General features: G+C 47.4%; 1 protein-coding gene across 1 annotated transcript; it reads right to left on the bottom strand.

The window, feature by feature from the left end:
• Positions 1 to 15,474, bottom strand: LOC147377446 (uncharacterized). The gene is made up of 9 exons (XM_086329214.1): positions 15,312 to 15,474; positions 10,623 to 11,720; positions 8,155 to 8,360; positions 6,170 to 6,324; positions 5,265 to 5,510; positions 2,028 to 2,190; positions 1,632 to 1,743; positions 902 to 934; positions 1 to 244 (listed from the first exon to the last, which is right to left on the bottom strand). Exons 1-9 carry the CDS (start codon positions 15,376 to 15,378, stop codon positions 192 to 194), a joined length of 2,133 nt encoding a protein of 710 aa, XP_086185340.1. The 5' UTR covers positions 15,379 to 15,474; the 3' UTR covers positions 1 to 191.

Genomic DNA, 15,474 nt, shown 5'->3' with positions numbered 1-15,474 from the left:
GTGGTTACAATCCTTACCAGACAGTTTAATAAGTCACACATGGATTCCATCTTCACCCCCAACCTGTTTGGTCCCTAACAAGAGGACAGACTAGTTGCCTTCCCCTGTATCTTCCTCCACCCTACCCTTGCCTCAGGCCACTAAACTAAAGGCTAAGGACTAGAGCTTCGGGGGAGTATCTGGATAGGATTTTATCCTAGCATCCAGCCTATCACCGCAAGAAGAAAGATGGCCATCCAGGATCCTGCAGGAAAGAAAGAAATGATTTTAAAGCAGAATTAGGTGGCTTTGTGAGCCTAGGAAACATTTTAGGCTTAAACACTCTACTTTGGAGATTATTTAGTAAGTCATTCATGCATTCTTTCAACAAAGCTTTCCTGGGGCTCACTGCATGGCCCTGAGTACTCAGTTGGATAGCATCACTGACTCAATGGACATGAGTGTGAGCAAACCCCAGGAAATAGGGAAAGACAGGAAAGCCTGGCATGCTGCCATTCATGCGGTAACAAAGAGTTGGCTATGACTTAGTGACTGAACAACAACTGCGCGGCAGTTCCACTGCTGGTCTGGGGGTGAGATGGATGGAGATGCAGAGATGAACTCTCCATTCAGTGGGGACTCCACTCAACCCCCTCACTTGTCATTTCCTTCCTGGCCTTGTATCTTGACATTTCAACCCCTATTCTAAATCATTTCTGGATAGCCTCAGGTTCTGATAAGGGATAAAACGTTATGACTACAAACAGTCCCCAAATGACAACTCTGCCATGTATAGCTGAGAAAGCTAAGACTTAGGGTAAATAACTTCTCCCAAGTCACATACTATTGAGTAGAGATAAGATCCACCCCAGATCCTGGTGCAGCCATCAGAACTTTGTCACAGCAACCCCTGGGTACCAACCTGCCAGACTCCTGGGGCTGGAGGCACTGGACTCTGAAACCGCAAACGAAGAAAGATTAAGCTTAAACTTTTTAGGCTTAAACACTCTACTCTGGGGATTATTTAGTGTCATTTATGCATTCTTTGTGGAGAAGGAAATGGCAACCCACTCCAGTATTCTTGCCTGGAGAATCCCAGGGACAGAGGAGCCTGGTGGGCTACTGTCTATGGGATCGCACAGAGTCAGACACAACTGAAGCAACTTAGCAGCAGCAGCAGCATGCATTATTTGATTAAGCAAAAGGACCATTTCTTGAAGCATGGGCTCAGAAGGTTGTGATGATGAACCTTCTGCCTCTAAAGAATGGACTTACTAAGAAGACTCTCACTTTCCTGTGAGTGTCAGAGCTTTGGAAGGTTGTCACCAAACAGAGAAAAGAGAGATGGTTTCAGACTAGCAGGAAGGTTTACAAAAGCAGACTGGCACAAGAGATAAACAGACTGGGTGAAAATGGGTCTGGGGTGGGCAGAAAAGATGAGAATGGGAGGAGAAAAGTTTAATGAGTGAGAAAGGGAACCAGGATGGGGTGAGAGAGGAGATCTCTCCAGAGCAAAGGGGTCAAGGAGGAGGACACAGACTGGAATTGAGGGAAGAGTATGGTAGGATGAGGTGAAAGGGTTGGCATCTCAGAACAGGTCAGTGGGGAAATATGGAAGAGGAGCCAAGGAGGCCCCCAAATGATCCAGTTACCACTTAATCGAATGGGCCCAAACACCAGCCAGCCAGTGCCACTCTCCCGGCCCTCCTGGGTTGCGATCTCCCAGGCTCGATTCCTCCCAGGCAGACTGTTCTTTCTACAGGTCTGTGGGGACAAAGCAGAAGGGTAGCGAAGTCTCTCTCCGCCCTTGCCTGGTCGGGCCTTTGCCTGAGATGCCCTGGTTGCCCCAGTGAATTCACCAAAATCCTGCCCTTTAGGATCAATCTACAGGCCCCCTGCCCTGGGCAGGCTAGGCCAGGCCCCAGCACCACCATCCTCCAGGCCCCACCTTAGTCCCACCCTCGGGGTGAAGGAATTGCAGGGAGCCCAGCTCCCCAGCTAGCCGCCCACAGCTGTGGCCCGTGGAGCACCTAGTGCTGCCCGCTCACCGGTGGACACGGGCGTCCTGCCTGCTTGTCACACAGGGTCACTCGGCTGTGCAGGTAGAGCACATCGCTGGGCAAGAGGCGGAACGGGTTGAAGGCCAGTTTCACCTCCAAGGAGGCCCCGTTGGCCCGCGGGCCCTCCAGCAGCCGCTTGCTGACCGGGCAACTGTCGGGAGAGGCAGCGTCCCCCATGGTTAGGAGCCCAGGCAAACACTGATTCCCCCTTTCTGGCTTGTCCAGTGTGGGTGTACATGCTGGGTCTCATGATGAAAATTCACGTGCATTATTTCATTGTATTCTCACATCAGTCATAGGAGGACAATACTTTTGCCCCCCTCCTCTTTCTTTCTTTACTTCTTTCTCTCCCTCCTTTTCTTCCCTTCCCTCCTTGTCTCCCTCTCCTTCCCTTCATTTCTCTCTCCTTCCCTCTTTCCCTCCCTCTCTCCCCTTTTTCTTTCTTTTTCTTTCCCTCCTTCCTTTTTTTTAAAAAATGTCTTTTCTCTCCCTCTGTCTTTTCCTTTTTCTCCTTCCTCTCTTACTTCTATTATTATTTTGATGATGTGGTGGTAGTAACTTAAGGCAAGATGACCTTTTATTTTTATGTGTGTTTTTCTAAGGCCCTCCCCTTTCAGTAAAGCGCGCTTCTTCGCTGGACATAGTTTATCAGTGATCACTTATCAGCTGCTGCACATTAAAAAAAGGAAACCTCAGCTACTGGTGGCAAACTCTGATAGACACAAAAAATTATGAGCTCAGGGATTTGGAGGTAGTGGCCTGAATTGTTCATGGTGTTGTCATGGTGACTTTTTTGAGGTGACAGTAACCTAAATGTAACCCCTTGACTATAACTGTTAACACTGGGATAGAGTCCGTGGGCAGACAGTCTCACTGTGCTTAGGTTCTGTTCTCTTCCTGGTGCGTGGGAGAAAGTTCACTCAGGGAACTGAGTGAGTGAAACAGACCAAACCTCCTATTCTCTTGTGGTAAGAGGAGACATACAATAAATAACTTAATTAAAAAAAGTAAACGAGCTCATGTAACATAGTATATAATAGGAGGTGATAAGTAGAAGAAAGAAATATGGATCTAGACTGGATGAGTGGAGGATAGTTGCAATTTTAAATAGCAAGGATGAGTAGGCTTCATTGAAATGGTGTCCTTTAAGTAAAGACTAAAGGGATGAGAATTTTCCATATAGGTATCAGGGCGTTGAGGATTCCAGGAAGAGAAAACAGCCCATGTAGAAGCCTAAGGGAGAGCAAATTATCTTCCCACTAAAGTACCTGTCCCCACAGATGCTACCTCCTTGGGCATTAGGGAATCACCTCTATGACCTCTCTCCCGTGTACTTTCTGAAGCCCGTGTAATCTTTTTATACCCTGGGGTCTTTATTCCAGGACTCAAGCTTGCTTGCTTGCTCAGTTGCTTCAGTCATGTCTGACTCTTTGAGACACTATGGACTGTAGCCCGCCAGGCTCCTCTGACCATGGGATTTCCTGGGCAAGAATACTGAAGTGAATTGCCATGCCCACCTCCAGGGGATCTTCCTGACCCAAGGGTCTAACCTGCGTCTCTTGTGTCTCCTTCATTGGCAGGCAGGTTCTTTACCACTAGTGCCACCTGTGAAGCCCAGTATTTTTCACCCTTGGGTCTTTATCCCTGGTGGCTCAGATGGTAAAGCGTCTGCCTGCAATGTGAGAGACCCAGGTTCGATCCCTGGGTCGGGAAGATCCCCTGGAGAAGGAAATGGCAACCCACTCCAGTACTCTTGCCTGTAAACTTCCATGGATGGAGGAGCCTGGGAGGCTACAGTCCATGGGGTCGCCAAGAGTCAGACATGAATAAGCTATTTCACTTTCACTTTCTTTATTCCAAAACTCAAGCTTACTATCAATAAAATCCATTCTAGTTTCCCCCCTTGATGGTCCTTTTCTTCTACTTCTTTTATCTTTGGCTGCATCATGTGGCTTGTGGGATCTCAGTGGTTGGAATTGAACCTAGCTCCGTGGCAGTGAAAGCGCCAAGTCCTAACCACTGGACTGGGAATTCTGTCCTTTTTTTCTTTTAAAGATGAGGAAACTGAAGCTTAGAAAAGCTAAGTAGGTTGTCCAAGTTCCTTCAGGTAGCAATCTGGATGCAGTGCCACCAATACCCTTAATCACTAGGTTCTCTTTTCTCCAACAAAGGGGCTTCCCTGGTGACTCAGATGGTAAAGAATCTGCCTGTAATGCAGGAGACCCGGGTTCCATCCCTGGCTGGGGAAGATCCCCTGGAGAAGGGCATGGCAACCCACTCCAGTATTCTTGCCTGGAGAATTCCATGGACAAAGGAGTCTGGCGGACTACAGTTCATGGGGTCACAAAAAGTCAGACATGATTCACTTTCACTTTCTCTTTCCTCCTGACAAAGGAAGAATTGCATGGTAGAATGGATTTGGTGGTGTTTCAGAACCAGGACTCTGGAAGCATGAGTAGATCAGCATTATGGCCTTGGTCTAGTCATTAAATTCTGAATCCTCTAATCCTCTCATTTTTAAAGTGGAGGAAATAATACTTCACAGGGTTTTTTCAGGAATAAATGAGGCGATGAATGATTCACTGCGCTCTGTGAACCCTTGTTAATAATAATGAAATAAAACCAGGAGGCAGGAGACATGGCTCATTCCCTTGACCATGAGCTGTTGAGGGTAAGGACCTGAACCACCACTTAGCAAGGTCTACCACTTACGAGTTGTGTGAACTGAGCCGAAGTTTCTCCATCTATAAAATGGGAATGAAAATATAACTATCTCATACAGTGTATTGTGAGTCTTATGTGAATTAATATATGCGAAGTGATTTGAACAGTGTCTGTTCAAATGTCAAATATATTAGGTAGTGTATCGTACCCTGAAATGTTAGCTTTGTTTCCGTTTTTTACTTTTATGACTGTAAACCCTCAGTAATTGTTTGAGGAAAGAAGACAAGGAATGAGTGGTGTTAATTGGCTGTAATCTTGTATAGGACTTCATTTCCCATCACCTTAATTTACTCATCTGAAACATGGAAATGATAATAATCTTTGCATTTTTTTCAATAAACATTCACCCAGCACTTACTTTCTCCTCCTGCTTACGTACTAGCAGTACAGAGAAGGGTGACAGGACCTGTGCTCGTGGGTATAAAACCACCCAGCCCAAGCTACAGTCCAAGAGCTAGAGTAGCAGCGAAAGGAGGTTACCAGGGCCCCACGGGTACTTACCTTTTCTTCACAAAGTAGTGGGTGGCCTTAACAGCACCAGTCCTGGAGATGCTGGTGCTGGCGAAGACCTCATTGACCACCAGGGCAAATCTATTTGGGTCACTGCTTGTCGCTCTGAGGACTACGTAGAGAGGCTTGTGAAGGGGAGCTGGTCTGTTCTCAAGTGGAGACAAGCACTGGCGGTCTGTGTAGATGCCCAGGATGACGATGGTGTCCCCAGTGCCCAAAATATGGATGGTGATATACCTGGAGAGGGATGGCAATAAGACCGTCACTACAAAACCCCAGAGGCCGGGGTATCACTCACCCTCTGTGTTGTACCTCAGTTCACAGAGCACTGGTAGCCACAGAGAACCAGGGGCAGGGAAGTGTTAGTCGCTCAATCATTCCAGCTCTTTGTTGAGCCTGCCAGGCTCCTCTCTCCATGGAATTCTCCAGGCAAGAATACTGGTGTGGGTAGTCATGCCCTTCTCCAGGGGATCTTCCCAATCCAGGATTCAAACCTGGGTCTCCTGCATTGCAGGCAGATTCTTTATTGTCTGAGCCACCAGGGAAGCCCACGGGAAGGGAGTGGAGCGGCAAGTTTGCTAACCTTCTTCCTGGACCTCCTAAAAAGTGAGGGGCCACGTCATAGATCCTCAGACCCCAGGGCCATTGGAGATATCTGAGCCATCCTACCTCAAGGTAATTTACATAAACAACCCATAATGTATTACTTCATAAAAGCATCTTTTTCTTCCACTAATACTTTGAATCTTAGTCCAAGAGGTACCTATGATTGCTGGGTGGGCATGGCGGGGGGAACCAACATCCAGAGGGTGTTGATTCCTTTTGCGTTGATTATAGGTAGCAGTGGGAACTCTGCAGGGCCAAGCCAGAGAGGCAGCTGATGAAAAGGAACTCACGTGAAAGAGACTACTGGGTTGGGGTGAGTGACATTCACCACCAGAGCATACGTGCAGCTGAGGCTGAGCATCATGATGTCAGTTTTATTGGCAGCATCAGGGTGAGATTTCAGAAGCTGCGCCTCCAGAGAATAAAGGGCATGGCTCTTGTTGATCTGGAAAAAACCGGGAGGCGGCCATTACCCTCAGATCTCCTGGGGAATCTCTGTCTTCCATCGTCGTTTGTTACAAGCTGTTTATTTAAACAAGAGGAATGGCCAAAGCCTGGACCTCTCTGGCAGTCCAGTGGTTAAGATGCTGCACCTCCCCTGAAGGGGACGCAGATTTGATCCCTGGTGGAAAATCCCGTGGCCAAAATATAGGGGCCAAGAAAAGAGTAATGGCTAAAGTTTACTGAGCATGGGTTATATTCCAGGCACTATGGTCTGAATGCAACTCTGAGGAGGGGTCCATTATTAGTCCCATTTTACAGAAGGGTAAACTGAGGCTTATTTCTTTGTCTGCACAGTGCGCCTGCAGGATCTTAGTTCCCCAACAGGGATTATACCCAGGCTCTCGGCAGTGAAAGCACAGAGCTCTAACCACTAGACTGCCAGGGAATTCCCAAAAGAGTAAACGGAGGGTTAGAAAGTTAAAAGATTTACCCAAAGCAACTAACAAAGCCAGAATTCAACATCTCACTGATCCCAGAGCCCATGTTCTTAACCTCTGTGTCAGTGGTTCTCAAATTTCAACATGCATTTTAGAATTTCCTGGAAAAAAATAAAAGAATCACTGTGGGACTTGTTAAAATGGCTGATGCCTGGTCCTTATCCCAAGATTCGGATATTTTTTTGATATTTCGTTGTTTTCCACAGGATTTCTTAAAAACAAATCAAAATGATTTGTTTTATTGCTGTAAATCAGGCAGTTTATTTTAAAAAGAACACAGAGAATTCTAGGGGCAAAGCCATGGACTTATCTATTACATGTTGAAACTGTCAACTCTGTGCTACTGACTTGGGCAAGAGAACCCATCTGTGGGTGGCAGAACTAGATACTGGAGGAACTACATCACCCACCTTACCCCACCATTGTAACAAACTCTGGTTTTCAAACTGAGCCCAGAGAGCTCCAGGGCCTCTTTGAAGGGGCATTAAAGTCTACCTATGTGTTAGGGGGAAGCTGATCCAGCAGGGCACTCTTCCTCCTGCTGCATTCAATCAGAGCTGCTCTATTTTTATATATTTCTTTTTATGTTTGGCTTTTCATAAGAGCCCTTTCCAGGAAAGGAAGTAACAGCACAGTGAGCAGTTAGGAGCACAAGCCAGCTCAGTTAATAACTAACTGTGTGACTTGGGATAATCCCTCAGCTTCTCTGATCCTTAGATTGTTCATCTGTAAAATGGAAACTTCACAGGATTATTGTGAAGATTTAGCGAGACATTGCGTATAAAAAAGATTCTGACCCACAGCACATGGTACACAGTATGTGTGTGTCAATCGGTCGTGTCTGACTCTTTGTGACCCCATGGACTGTAGCCATGCTCCAGGCAAGAATACTGGAGTGGGTTGCCATTCCCTTCTCCTGGGGATCTTCCCGACCCAGGGATTGAACCCGGGTCTCCTGCATTACAGGCAGATTCTTTAACATCTGAGCCACCAGGGAAGCCCAGCACACAGTAAGACATTAATAAATACCGGTTGTGGTTGTGGTAGTTATTATTTTAAAGGATTCTGTGGCTGACAAGTTTGGAAATCAATTTCCCAATCCATCCAACATGGCACCATTTATAAAGGCATTCCTAATCTGATGAGAGACAACATGGTCTCCTCCCCCAAAAGACTAGTCTGATTGCTAAGACTTGACTTCATTCCAGAGAATTATCCTTCATTTCAATTGAAATAAAGTCACAACTGGCACCAGTCATTCATTTCCCAGTCCCTCCCCCGAAGCACACATACAGCCCAACTTCCTGTCAGAGGATCCCTTCCAGATTGCTCACAGAGAGGTGGAGTCCACAAGAACCCTCTTTCTTCTCCACGGTGAAGACCTGGGCTCTGCGACCCTCCTCTGACTTGCTGACACTGGAGCATCCTGAAAAGGCGCCTTTCCCCAGGATCCAGTGGCGCGTCTTCAGGAAGCAGCTGCTCAGGACCACCTCAATTTTCTGTGGCTGGCAGCGCAGAGCCACCAATGCCCCGGATAGTTCTGTAGGGGGATAAGAGCCAGGACAGAGCTTCCTGAGGCTCCCGAGGTGATGCCATGGGCAGGGGTACTAGTTCTAATCTGGGGGTCCAACCCATAGCCACTCCCTTAAAGACTCTCCCTCATGGGAGGAGAGACCCCTCTGCCATGATTGCACTGGGGACCCTAATCCCTGGCCTTAGCTGATCCACTCAGAATCTCTTTCCCAGGAACTGAGCCTGAAAGGAGGCAATAAGGCTTGAGAGTTGTGAGGCAGCCCTCTCCTGCCTTGTGGGCTAAGATGCAGGAACAGCCAGTGTTTGGAGAGAGGAACAAAGCAGTTGTGGGTACCGAAGGGAGTGAAGCAAGACTGAGAGAGGAGAGAGGGGTGACTCGCTGGTTGCCACCGCATCCATATTTCCAAGTCCCGGGGGACCCTGGCTGGAGCCTACCCTTGGGCTCCATGAGACACCCTTGTAATAAATTCTCCTGTTTGCCCTTCTCCAACCCATTGGCTTCTGTTACTTGCCTGTCAAGATTATTTGAGGAGATAATAATTTGCTTTGTTCTTTGATTTCCTTCTTATTCCAATGGGTAACCTGGACCCTGGGGTTTTTGAGGGACCTAAACTGTCTGAACTCCATAGCTCTTTCTGTCTTGTAAAAGCCTAAACTCCTGGAGAGACAGCCGAGGGAGGGAGGGAGCACCACTGAGAGTCATGACAGAGAGGAACACATCTTCACGTCCTTTTCAGGATTTCTTAGCTTCACAAGGCAACAAATTTTGCTTTGTTCCATGTTTTCAGTTCTCTAAATTAATTAATTAATTATAGTTAAATCGATTAGCATGGATTTTTCTGCCCCTGGCACCACACGGTGCCCTGACACATGTCAGGCACCATGTTTGGGGTGATGAAGGAGAAGCTAATATTTAAGCCTTCTATTCTTTCTGTGTCTGTGCTTTCCACACTTGCTATTGAATTTGGGATGAACCGCTCACAGTTAGTCATTAAAAGTAAAATATCATGGAAATACTAAACATTTCTGGACTTGCTTTATTACTTTGAATTTAAAGATTTTGTTTCCTTTTTTTTTTTTAAAAAAAAAAAAAGCTCCTTGATTCTGTCTTGGCAGACATGTTCGGTCAGAGGCACGGGCTGCAATATAAGAGCTGGTGCTTTGGAAGTTCCCAGGGGGTCTAGTGGTGAAGACTCTTGTGCTTCCACTGCAGGGGGTGTGGGTTGGATCCCTGGTTGGGGAATTAAGATCCCCCATGCTGCATGGCATGGCAAAAAAAAAAAAGAGTAGTCTTTTTTTAGAAAAATGGGGGGGTTAGATTTATTTCCACTGTGGGGGCATATGTTTGGTTCCCAGGACCCAGCTTTAGCCCTGCCAGAGGCTGCGCCTGAGAGGTAGTTGATTGCTACTCACACAGGGAGATCCCGTGACTTCCACTTTTCGATAGTATCTGCTACACTTGTCTTGCCTCAACAAGACTCTTTCCCATTTCCCTGCTTAGCCCTCCAGGCCTCTGCTGGGGTTTTATCTTTGGTAGCTCATCATCTACTCCCCCCAGGAAGGCTTAATCTCAGATCAGTCGCTGGAATCCTGGGGGCTGAGGGTTGATGACTTGCCCATTCTACCTCTGCTGTACACCATATGTTTGCACCACCACCTCCAAATCCATATGTTAAATCCTAATATCCAATGTGACATTATTAGGAGGTGGGTCCTTTGGGAATTGATTAGGTCACGAGAAGGGAATAGCAACCCACTCCAGTATTCTGGCCTGGAGAATTCCATGGACTGTATAGCCCATGGGGTCGCAGTGAATCGGACATGACTGAGTGACTTTCACTTCACTTAGGTCATGAGGGGAAAGCCCTCATGAACAGGATTGGTGACCCCAGAGAGCTCCCTTGCCCCTTCCATCCTGGAGGACACACTAAGAGGACAGCTGTCTGAACCAGGACGTGGGCCCTCACCCAATACCAAAGCTACCCGTGACTTCATCTCGGACTGTCAGCCTCCCGAAATGTAAGGAATGAGTTTCTGTTGTTCATAAGCCAACCTATGCATGGTATTTTGTTATACCAGCCCGAACTAAGACAAATTCACATGTCTAGCTACGCTTGCTCTCACTAGAAATCACCTCTGCCCAGGTAGACTTAGATGTCAATGTCTAAACCTTACTAGCTCTCCCATACCCTTTGGACTTAGTTCATCTGGGCCTTCACAGAGTTGTGCAGAGTTCTTAGCTGTACTGTCCGGAGTTCCTCAGACTTACCTGAGTGGGCATAGTAGCTGTTATTGCACATACAACCTCTGCTGTCAGCTAGGTACTCATCCAAAGCACAGATTTCTGCTCCAGGACTGCTGCTCCCAGTGTGTCTGGGGGACACTTGACTGACTCCAGTCCTGGCAGAGGATTTTGTTGTCCCTGGGGAGATGGGAGTAAGGGGTGTTGAATGAGCAGCTGTTGTCTCGGGTGACGGGGTCATGGCAGTACCAGCACTGGGGGCTGATTCCATTGGAGAAGAAGGTGTTTGCATGATGGTATTGTGATGTCTTTCGGACTCCGTGCTTATCGTGGAGGATGTTGTTAGGGTGAAGGGTGCAGATGTAGTTACCCCTTCCTGAGCCCCAGGTATGCTTGTTCCAGGAACAGTTGTCTCCAGGGTGGTCATGGTTAGTAAAGTGGTGTGAGTAACGGCGCGAGTGGTCACAGGTAAAGATTCTATCGCATCAGTGGTTTTGTCCAATGTTGCTCGGGAGATTGTAGCTGACATCTCAGAGACAGTGGTTGTTGTGGACCCTGATGACGTAAGGTCAATGCCTGATGTGTTTAAAGCCATTGGAGTTGTGATTGTGGCTAATTTTGAAGAGTCAGCTGCCACTGATGACTCCAGTCCATTGGCTGCACAGCTGGATGTGAATGGGGCTGCAGCTGGAGCACTCTGGTTCTGTTTCGAGGGCTTTGCTGTTGTGGCCATGCTGGATGAGGCTGTGCTTCTGGATGGCCCTCCCTGGGCCTTCAGTCTGGAAGTCATCATGGAATTTGGCAGTGTAGTGCCCTCAGAGGTTGTACTGATAACTGTATTTAATTTCTCCTCCTGAGTCTCATGTGTTGGGCTTGTCTGCTCAGTGGATCCAGCAGAGCTGCCGGTTGGTGATGAAGTTAGAAGAGCAACTGGTGTTGAATGTTGCTGGGACTCAGACATTGTTGTCCTCCCGGTTGTTGATGAGGCATTAAATGGAACTGCAGGGCCATCATCTCTCCCACTGTTGGATGGGGCTGAAGTTGTGGAGGAATACTCTGTAATTCCCAAAACTGCAGAGTTGTTCATGGAGGATGTTGTAATTGACCCCCGGGTTGTCATAATGCCTATAAAGCAAACAAACAAAAAGAAATCAATAGACCTGTTCCCTCCACCAATCCAGATGTTCTAACTTTACCAAATATCTTTATCGCAAGATTCAATAAAGTAATATCAACACCAACTATATTATTACTGGCTTGCACCATTTATGTGCCAGCTCTGTGCTACTTTTATTTTCTTGGGCTCCAAAATCACTGCGGATGGTGACTGCAGCCATGAAATTAAGATACTTGCTCCTTGGAAGAAAAGCTATGACAAACCTAGACAGAATATTAAAAAGCAGAGACATCACTTTGCCAACAAAGATCTGTATTGTCAAAGCTGTGGTTTTTCTAGTGGTCATGTATGGATGTGTAAGTTGGACCATAAAGAAGGTAGAGTGCCAAAGAATTGGTGCTTTCACATTGTGGTGCTGGAGAGGACTCTTGAGAGTCCCTTGGACACCAAGGAGATCAAACCAGTCAATCCTAAAGGAAAGCAACTCTGAATATGCATTGGAAGGATGGATGCTGAAGCTGAAGCTCCAATACTTTGGCCACCTGATGCGAAGAGCCAGTTCATTGGAAAAGATCCTGATGCTTGGAAAGATTGAGGGCAAGAGGAGAAGGGCATGACAGAGTGAGATGGTTGGATGGCATCACTGACTCAACAGACATGAATTTGAGTAAACTCTGGGAGATAGTGAAGGACTGGGAAGCCTGGCATGCTGCAGTCCATGCGGTCGCAAAGACTCGGCCACAACTTAGTGACTGAACAACAACTGTGCTAATAGATCTCAGCTGATGATGCCAGGGAGAGCTAATTTAACTAATTCTGGCAACTATGTCTCACTATGCTTAAAGACTATTCCAGAGACAAGAGTCAGCAAAAGATGGAAATCTATTATCACACTTGATCTTTGATTTCTTTTTGTTACATTCATCACCTGTTTATTATTAAAGTAGCTTCTCACAGATTTTTACTTACATGCATATGTATGAGCATGATCTTTGATTTCTTAATACCTTTTTTGATGTGACTTTCATACCACATTGAATATGATTTTAATATTTAAAGATACGCTTTTTTTTTTTTTTGCAACCTGACCCCCTAATTGAAAGCCAAGTGCTTCATTTACTGCAACAGCAGTCAAAGATAGTTTTGACAACCTTCAGTTTTCACCTTGTCTGAGTAAGGTGCTGTTCCAATGTGCAAGCCTTGGCACACTGAATCCTCACATCCACTGTGAGGTAAGGACAATTATTTCTATTTACCAGATGAAGAAACTGAGGCTCAGCCAGGGGAAGGCATCTGTGCAAGGTCGCACAGCCAGGAAGTGGTGGCACTGGATTTGAAACCAGATCCGTCAGACTCCAAAGCCCAATGTCCTCCCTACTATGCTGCACTGCTTCACAAAAACACAGCTTTATTCTCATGGCTGAGCCAGTTACCCTCTCTAGAGAAAAAGGCCCAAATCAGTTACCCTTGTATCCCTTGGAAACCTTCCTCTCTCTCCTGGGCAATGGGCAGAAATAGGTCCATCACCTGATGCCCTGTTATCGTAACCTTGGCAGTTGCTGCTGCTGCTGCTGCTGCTAAGTCACTTCAGTCGTGTCCGACTCTGTGCGACTCCATGGACTGCAGCCTACCAGGCTTCTCCGTCCCTGGGATTCTCCAGGCAAGAACACTGGAGTGGGTTGCCATTTCATTCTCCAATGCTTGAAAATGGAAAGTGAAAGTGAGGTCGCTCAGTCGTGTCTGACTCTTAGCGACCCCATGGACTGCAGCCTACCAGGCTCCTCCATCCATGGGATTTTCCGGGCAACAGTACTGGAGTGGGGTGCCATTGCCTTCTCCTGGCAGTTGTCAAGGGACTAATTCAGAAAAGAGGTGACCCAGCCCAGGTGATGGGCTTGTCCTTCCCACAGTTAGCTCTGAAGAGGCACTGAACCTTGTCCCCAACCCCACCCACATCTGGCATCTGCTTCTTCCAACCCTCACTTTCTTCTACCCCTGAAGAGAGCTACAGGGTTACAAAAGGACAGGAGCGCTGGCCAGGATACACGAAAAGAAAAGCTAGGCTCTGGACCTGGCTCTGTTACTGACATGCTGTTCGATACTGGGGAAGACCATAGCTCTCTCAGTCCTTGCACATCCCACGAGCACAGTGAGGGACTTGGACTTTGTATCGCAAGACCTCTCTAAACCCTAGTGATCCATAGGTCTGTTTGCAGCAAAATTCCAAGCTGAAATGAAGAGAGATCATGCTATAGGGGTCTCGAGTTTTTATTTTCAGGGACAGATGTTTCCACTGGATCTGGTTTTATGTTTTCTTCCATGTGGTTAACCAGTTGTCTCTGCCCACTTTGGAGAAGTCTGTCCTCTCCCCACTGGTTTGTCAGGCTACCTGTTGTTATGCATCGAAACTAATTTCCCTGCTCTTTCATTCCCTTGGTTCACTTGGCTATTGCTGCGACACCACATTATCTTACTGTTACTTTAACGTAAGTCTCAGTATCAGGTAGCGCGAGTCTCCCATCTTGGTCTTCAAAGTTACCTTGGCTATTGTTGACCTTTTGTTCTCCCTCATAAGTACTGGAATTAACACCATTGTGATTTTGATTGGAAGTGTGTTGCAATTAGAGGTTTGCTAAGAATTCACACGTATATGACATGGAAGCCTCCTGCCCATAGTAGCTCCTTTGAGAAGCAATGGAACCTGGCCTGGACCCCAGAGTCAGACCTGGGACAGACTCCTAGCACTGTGACGAGCAGACAACCCACTTCATGTCTCCGAGTCTCAGTTTCCTCAACTGTAAAACAGCATTGATAACAGTGCCTACTTCAGGGGTGCTCATAAAGATTAAATGAGACAATACATAGGAAGCACTTGGCACAGTGCTGAGCATACAGTAGGTGCTCAATAAGCAGAACCTGCTGCTGGTAATGATTTCCCCTTCTGTGCCTCTCACCAAAACTGGTATCTGCCTCCTGGGTATTATTTTGCCAAGGAAACCCCCGGTCTTGGAAAAAGTCGTGACTCAGGGGATTGATGACACATGCAGTTTCCTGAAAGCTCCCCATATCTTCCCCCGTGCTGTCCCATGAACTCAGGATCCAGGGTTGCACTCCTCCGTTGCGCTCAGTGAGACATTGCGGGTGGCAGTTGGAGTAGGGCAGGGGAGGGCAGCAGGGGTCCAAGCCCCTGCAGGGGCCACAGTTCTAGACCAGATTGAGAGGGAACTAACCTACTGAAGCCCCTAGCTACTGGCCCAACGCAGATGGAAAGGACAGACAGAAAGGGGGAGACGGCTGAGATGACAGATGAAATGGAAGTAGACAAGGATGGCATCTTGAATGAGGATGGGCAGACAAAGCCAGAAGCTCTTCTGAGGTCATCCCATCATGTTCCTGCCCTGCCCCTCAAGCTCATGGGTGCCCTAAGCCTTCAGATCATTTAGGAGTGGGTTGAAGATGGCTATGCTCACATAAGGTCTTCCTAGGGACAGACACTAACCTATCTTCCACCACCTGCTTCCCCTCCCCAGTGAGCCAGAAGATGGGCTGTGAGAGCCTCCAGAGAAGGATGGATGGAAAGGGTGTGTGTGGATACTCACCAGGAAGATGGAGGGCTCCGTCCCCAGTTAATAACAGCAGCAGCAGCAAAAGCCACTGTCCGCCCATCGTTCTGCTGGTTGATAGTCCCGGAGGTCACTGGCAAGGAGTCCTGGTCCAAACCGAGGCATAGACAGCAGCCCCAAGACAGCGAGGAACTGCTGG

Source organism: Bos grunniens, chromosome 2, assembly GCF_055505025.1.
Source record: "Bos grunniens cultivar Pamir isolate PY7600 chromosome 2, Bosgru_T2T1.0, whole genome shotgun sequence".
NCBI lineage: Eukaryota > Metazoa > Chordata > Mammalia > Artiodactyla > Bovidae > Bos > Bos grunniens.
Note: the sequence above shows the minus strand (reverse complement) of the source record. Positions and strands in the feature narration are given on the sequence as shown.

Bases quoted from the DNA above. Each gene is read 5' to 3' on its own strand.
- LOC147377446 (XM_086329214.1), bottom strand. From the start codon at position 15,378: ATGGGCGGACAGTGGCTTTTGCTGCTGCTGCTGTTATTAACTGGGGAC. The intron at 6,325-8,154 runs GTGAGCAATCTG...GGTTTTTTCCAG, and splicing joins CTTGTGGACTCCACCTCTCT to ATCAACAAGAGCCATGCCCT. The intron at 2,191-5,264 runs GTAAGTACCCGT...CTCTCCCGACAG, and splicing joins CACTACTTTGTGAAGAAAAG to TTGCCCGGTCAGCAAGCGGC.